A 6,540-nucleotide genomic window follows, 5' to 3' on the forward strand; every position below is an offset into this window, starting at 1 on the left:
GATTGGTCTATCAGCGATGCTATGTTTAGTGAACAAACCCCTTCTGGCGGCTGGTATATCGGAGGATAGGCGGATAGATTGTACGAAAAATAAACAGTTGAACGAGGAGCGATTAATTTTCGCGGGTTCTCGTTGGATATCCCACGTCACGTAGTACAAAATTGGGCGGTGGTTATCAGACGATAAAGTCGGCCGCTTTCATAACAGTCTCCCATATTTTTGCATTACAAAGAAAGAACTTCTCAGTTTAAACTCTCAGTTCTTGAAATTCAATCGCAGTCTAGGAAAATCTATCAAAGAAGTTAGCTTGCATTTGTTTGGCTCCAATCACGCTGTGGCCTTAATCAGAGGTTCATATCAGCCATTACACCATGGCCGAGAAATGATGGCCATTAAATCGTCTTGTTGTTGTTCTTCAAAAATGAAATTAACAAGACAAAGCAAATTTCTTGCTTGCTTTTAATAAAACAAATATTCCACTCAACGCTATTCGCTTCTTTAGCTATATATAATCTCAAGTCCAACGCGCGCTGGAGGAATATTTGTTAAATAGTGATCATTCAATGAAAGCTTCTGACCAGTACTCAGTTCTGTTTAATAAACCTTTTACACCCGTAGTTTACAAGCTGAGCCGTTGGTTGAACACGGGCACAAAAACAACCTCAATAAAGAATTCCAACACTTGTTCATCAATTATCATTCTTAAAGACTTCTATCACTGTTTCTTGTTCTCGTTTTCTGTATGACCGTGTAATAACAAGGGTAAACGCTTTATTATCAAATCTCTTTTCGTATTTGTTTTGTCTGTGTAACAGGGAAATTAAATGTATCAAGTATTCAGCATAACAGAAGACTGCTCAGCAGTGGAAAAACTAGAAACAATAGCAACACTACTGTTGTTGTTGAGGAGTTTGAAGAAAGGAATGAAGGAAGAAAGCTACACAGACCTTCTAAGACACAGACGGCACTGTCCAGACCATGTAATGCGAGCTTCAATGCAAGTTGTGGTGACAATAATGAGTTTGGTGATGAAATGTTAGCAGATGGTAAGATTCTAGTTTATACTCATATTAAAGGAAAATTATTTCAACAGATGTGCTAACTTCTCGGCCAAAGTATGCATTTTCAGATTAACCCTCTGGTATACAAGCAAACTTATACAGCAGTTATGACACCGGGGATGGGGAGACTTTCCCCTGAGTTTTTGCTGAGACGACAATGTTTCGAAAATCTGATGTGCGATCTCACCACACTGCTGAATTGTTGGGCAAAATTCAATTGCATTTATACAGGAGATTTGTGCTGTATATAAATGTATTTCGATTATCACTCTTGCCAGGCCGACCGGCTCAGGGCGGGGATGGGAAGACCTTCCCTTGGGTTTGTACTGAGACAAAATTGTTGGAAAAGCTGATTTGCGACCTCACCACTCAGCTGAATTGTTGGGTAAAATTTAACTACATTTATACATGAGGTTTGTGCTGTATATAAATGCATTACAACTAGTAATAATAAAAGATTAGGGAGTGCGTTCGATGTCACCAGGCCACCTCTCCTTTTCTAAGTTGCTGATGATGTCATCTGACTACAATCTGTATTAGCAGTGCGTTCTTTCTACATCGAATTACGCAATAATCACTCTTGCGGGCTGACCAGCTCAGATCACTACTAGCTGTTTTATGTCAATTTTGATAAACAAATTTCGATCATATTTGTATCCAGGTTTTGATGATCAAGACATGGAAAGACCATCATTTACTCAGCCAGCTCAGCATCCTTCAGTTCCTTTGGTTCTATCAAAGCCTGATGCTCAACCGGTGATCCAGGTAAGAATACTAATTAAAAGTTCTGTCAAGTTAGAACGGTTTTACAAAGTAAATCGCGTTTTACGGCGCCCTGTGATTGGTTAGCAAACTCGCGCCACTCTCTCGACCAATAAGAAAAAGAACCAAAACCAACCGTGACTTGGTCGCACGCATTTTCCCGCGCTTGGCGCCGATGCATTTATTTGCTTCAAATTCTGATTGGCTCGTTGCGCTGTTTGCGCCTGTTGTGATTGGCCAGAGTAATTGCTTTGTTTTTGGTTTCACGACACTTGATTGAAAACGTCTGTTTCTTCTTCTTTTAGCTCTCGCCCCTTATTATGATGATGGTGTTGATGATAAAGAATCTTTTCACTGTTTTCGTCCCTGAGTCATCCTTTAGTGGAAGTCAAATTTGTGAGCCTATCTTTTCATTACACTGTAGGTCTCAGCCACCATTAACCGTTATCTTCGAGATTATCAGCTAGATGGAGTTCGCTTCCTGTTTTAACACTTCTCTTAAAACGCCGGAGCAATCCTTGGCGATGATATGGGTTTAGGTAAGACAGTTCAGGTAATGTATTTTATTTTCAAATTCAAAAAGTTGTTGTTTGAAACTTTTTAATTGAATTTGTCGCGGGCCAGGGCCAATTCTTTATGTGGGGAGAGAAACAGCTGAAGGTACGGGGCGAATTGATTTTGGGCGAATTGACTTTGAACCAAATGTATTTTTGTTCGGATCTTTCATGTGATTTCTTTCATTGCTGCCGTTTTGGGAAAAACTGAAACAAAAGCTGATATATTCTGCAAATTCATGGATAGAAAAACCAAAGTAAAACAGGTCAGTGAATGAAGATTATCTGTATCCATTTCAACGAGTAAAACAAGCCAAAGGACTCAGCGGTGCTGGGACCCTTTTGTTGAATGGATATCTTTTAGTGTTCATCAGGTCATCTTCAGAGAGCTTTGGTAGTCCTCGCACTTTAGGGATGAAACTTTAACGTATTAATTTCACTCACCAGAGCACCAGAGCGTCATGTCTCCTCGCGTGTGCCAATTTTCACGCGCGCGCGTGTTTCGCTCGCTTTACTATCGCAGAAATGAGACTATTCTTGGTCTTAGGGAAGTGGTCAAAATTATAATCGAAGAGGAACCACCAAAGTACAAAATAGATGGTGGCCTATGTCTGCACCCCTCTATCTAGCAGCAGAAAATGACAGTGAGATTTCAAACCTTACTTTTCTTTTTTTAATAGCTAGCATTGCTGACTCTTGCTAGCGGAATATTTCTGTGCCAACTCAAATTTTAAATAGAAGAGAACATAAAGGTTCTCGAAGTTATATACGCAACCAGACTGTTGCGAAAAACCTGAAAAAAATTCATGACCTGTGCGATGCCGGTGCACTGCTCTACCAACTGAGCTATCAAGCCAACTGGGAGTTGGTCATTTTCTGAGTTCATAATATACCCGTGAAGAATAAATAAATATGAAATATTAAATACATGTGCGAGGTCATGGGTTCAAATCCTGTTCAAGCCTGAATTTTTTTCAGGTTTTTTGCAAGAGTCTGGTTCCCTATATAACTGCGAAAACCTTTCTCTTCTATCTTTCATCCGCAGTGCATATACATGTTACACAAGCCATAAAAGGTAAGTGTACACAGATAGTAAAGTACGGAGAATGAGGTCCCTCAGAAAGAAGCGATTCTCAAAGGAAGTAATAAACGTTTTTGGGTCTTAGTAAGTGTTTGTATGATAAGAGCACAACTTTCATTATGGTACGAAAGTAAAAGACCGTTTTCTATGTCCGTGTGTGAGCTTCAAGAAGTTAAAGCCGACCCCACAACACGTTTTTGTACTGAAATAAGAATTTCGATCCAGCACAGAGGCATAAGTGCCAAACCGACATGTATAAAAAATAAAATGCCATTTTATACGCTCTAAATTTCCTTAGAGATAATTTTCCCGCCGTCCATGATAGAGGCCCTGCCTGAAAGTAAATCTTTGATGTTTGACTATGAAATCATGAAAAGGGTGACCCCGAGAGAAACGGTGAAATGTGATGTTTGCTAATAAAATCTCGAAAGAAAGAAATTTCCCCGCCATGTATCAGTTACAGACTCTGAAAGTAACGATTAACTTCCATTTTTTCGTATAAATCACTATGGTAACGAGCCTCCTAAAATATAGGAAATTCCCAAACTATCGATCACCTGATAAAAAATCGAAGAACTCGACCAAGTACAGTTAAAAAGTGACAGATAATTTCAAAATACATGCCTTGCTTCCAAGGGATTTCTAGCTGAAGGAAAGAGCACTTGCTCCAGTATCCTCAAGGTTTTCGAGTCCAGTCCCGTTCAATCCATGATGTTCTTTGTCGCTTTTTGTGCACTGAAGTACTTTCGATATTTCAAAGCTAACAAGGTTTTTTTTTATTCCTTCTTTCAATGCCGAGGTAATTAAGGTATTTATCTGTATTCAAGGACATTTGACAATTTTCTACTCATATGCTTTCGGGGCCGGTCTATCGAAGATTACACCGCTCCTTGGTAGGCAATGTTATTGCGAGTTTTTGGATGAGCACTGCCAAAACCTAATGTACAATGAATACCGTTTCTAAGCCTTGGGATTCTTTTGTTTTTGTTTCTTAGAATCGAAAGATCTTCAAGATAAAATGGGCAAATTCTTTCTTCCACGGACGAAAGACTTGATAGCAAGTCAGCTGCCTGGCAAAGGTACGTTTATTACAGCTAAGGTGGCCTTCAAACCGGTTTGTCGCGTTTTAGGTTTACTTTTCTCTCTTTCCAGATGAGTTGGTGGCGTTTTGTACGCTGACGTCATTCCAAGAAGACGTGTACCAGACTCTCCTTCAGAACCCGGATGTGGAATTGATCAGAAAAAAGAACTTTCCCTGTGACTGCGGCAGTGGGGTGGACAGGGGCAAATGTTGTTACATGGTAAGTACAGTAGAATCTAGATAATATGAAGCGGATTGTCCACCAAATGAGATTCAAAACTCTAAATTTAGCACGACCACAACAACGGTTTATGCTTTATTAATGAAAAATACCATTGCGTTAAAAAACGTTAAATGTTCAAAAGTGATATCACTAGTAAGGAATTGGATTACAATAGCATGTTTGCTACTGGGTATAAAAACTCTAAATATCACATCTAGTGGTTGTAATTTCTAAATAGCATGGCCGGCAAGAAACTGTTTTTAAAACGATTAGCAACAAGACGTTGAGAGACGCCGGATTTTTTGTAGACCTTGATTAGTAAAATACTTGAAATAATAAATTGTAGATGGCAAGATTTATCCTTACGGCATTAAAAACAAAACAAAAACAAAACAGCTGGATAAACATGAATAAAATTGCCCGATATTTCGGTTTGGAAATCAAACGTTCGGGGACTACAAGAATAAAATGAGCAAGTATGTAACAAAAACCCTATATATAAAAGGTTGAAAATATAAAAAAAGAAGCTTATAGGTTAATAGCTAAATGGATTAAATGCCACTAATGCAGCTTGTCGCGTGTATTTAAACCAAGCGGCTCACGTATCTTTTAATTGGCCTTGTCAGTTAAGTTGGCTTCACCAGCCTTTTGTAGAGAATCCCGCTCAAATTAAAACAGTCCGCCTGACAATGTTGGGCTGTAACGCTGAGTTAAATTTTCTTTTCTTATTTACTTGTCTTGCTTTACTGCTAGTGACGACAACTGCTCTTCTACAACCGAATCTCAACTAACGCTCAACTAACTACGAGCTCGAATGTTCACAGTCAGCGGTCAGCGAATATGATCCAGCTCTATGTAAGCTCTATAGTAATAACCTCAACATTCCTTTGGTTAAATAAATCTACTCTAACAAGGGTGATACGTAACAGTCCTTTACAACTAACTGACAGAACAGGGATGGCGCAGTGGTGAGAGCACTCGCCTCCCACCAATGTGGCCCGGCTTCATATGTGGGTTGAGTTTGTTGTTGGTTCTCGTCCTTGCTCCGAGAGGTTTTTTTCTGGGTACTCCGGTTTTCCCTTATCCTCAAAACCAACATTTCCTTATTTCAACATCTTTCACTCATCGCGTAGAATGGCTATTGTTCTTGTGACATTTACTTCCAGTTATATAGGTCTGCCATGACGCCTGTTATTATTCATAGATGCCCAAAAGGAGCGTATTCATTGGTTGTTATGAACGCGCGGTAATGCTCATTTGTCTGATGTAGGCAGCGAACTAAACAATGCAACCAGTGCACTATTGTCACCCTTTGTTTCGATGACCACAAACCGCTTTGAATAAACTCAGCCCACTTTTGTTTTCTCGTTTGTTCCGCGACTGATTTGCACACCGATGTATAATTATAAGTTTTCTCTTTCGTTACGTCGAAAGTGAACTTAAGACCCCAACACTAGAAACAAAGCGCATTTTATGGTGCTGTAAATAAATTCGTTATTTTGCTGTATGCAGTTTGCGCGCGCGGAAGCGACCAAGAAGTATAAAGAACTCTTTCGATTCTGTTTTCGGATCTTTGTGACTTTCGTGTTACCAAAACAGCGGGTAATTTAACGACAGTTGCCATACACACGAACGCACAATCGCTGGAAACATTATTTGTCAGCTAACGTAGCGATCGTTATCCTGATATTCGATTTGATCTCGGCGAATCCAATCGAATTGTTTAGTAATAGAACCCAAGCGAACACCAATCTTTCCGGTACCGAACGGTCGATTAT

At 39.6% G+C, this 6,540-nt stretch overlaps 2 protein-coding genes across 2 annotated transcripts in view; one reads left to right on the plus strand and one right to left on the minus strand.

Moving 5' to 3' along the window:
- LOC146463576 (uncharacterized) overlaps positions 1-6,540 on the minus strand; it is a 139,013-nt gene that overhangs the window by 55,568 nt on the left and 76,905 nt on the right. Inside the window, exon 5 of the mRNA XM_085084131.1 lies at positions 5,209-5,407. The gene's annotated coding sequence lies outside the window, so the exon portion shown is untranslated. The remainder of the gene's footprint in view (positions 1-5,208; positions 5,408-6,540) is intronic.
- Positions 17-4,743, plus strand: LOC146463585 (uncharacterized). The gene is made up of 7 exons (XM_085084343.1): positions 17-80; positions 816-1,046; positions 1,723-1,826; positions 2,248-2,376; positions 3,423-3,519; positions 4,454-4,537; positions 4,611-4,743. The coding sequence occupies exons 1-4, from the start codon at positions 17-19 to the stop codon at positions 2,311-2,313; spliced, it is 465 nt and encodes a 154-aa protein (XP_084940469.1). The 3' UTR covers positions 2,314-2,376; positions 3,423-3,519; positions 4,454-4,537; positions 4,611-4,743.

Source organism: Pavona decussata, unplaced genomic scaffold, assembly GCF_977016875.1.
Source record: "Pavona decussata unplaced genomic scaffold, jaPavDecu1.1 SCAFFOLD_175, whole genome shotgun sequence".
In the NCBI taxonomy this organism is placed as follows: domain Eukaryota; kingdom Metazoa; phylum Cnidaria; class Anthozoa; order Scleractinia; family Agariciidae; genus Pavona; species Pavona decussata.

Excerpts from the sequence above, each read along its gene's own strand:
- LOC146463585 (XM_085084343.1), top strand. The coding sequence starts at position 17 with ATGCTATGTTTAGTGAACAAACCCCTTCTGGCGGCTGGTATATCGGAG. Across the intron at positions 81-815 it reads GGAGGATAGGCGGATAGATT|GGAAATTAAATGTATCAAGT; the intron begins GTACGAAAAATA and ends TCTGTGTAACAG. Across the intron at positions 1,047-1,722 it reads TGATGAAATGTTAGCAGATG|GTTTTGATGATCAAGACATG; the intron begins GTAAGATTCTAG and ends ATTTGTATCCAG.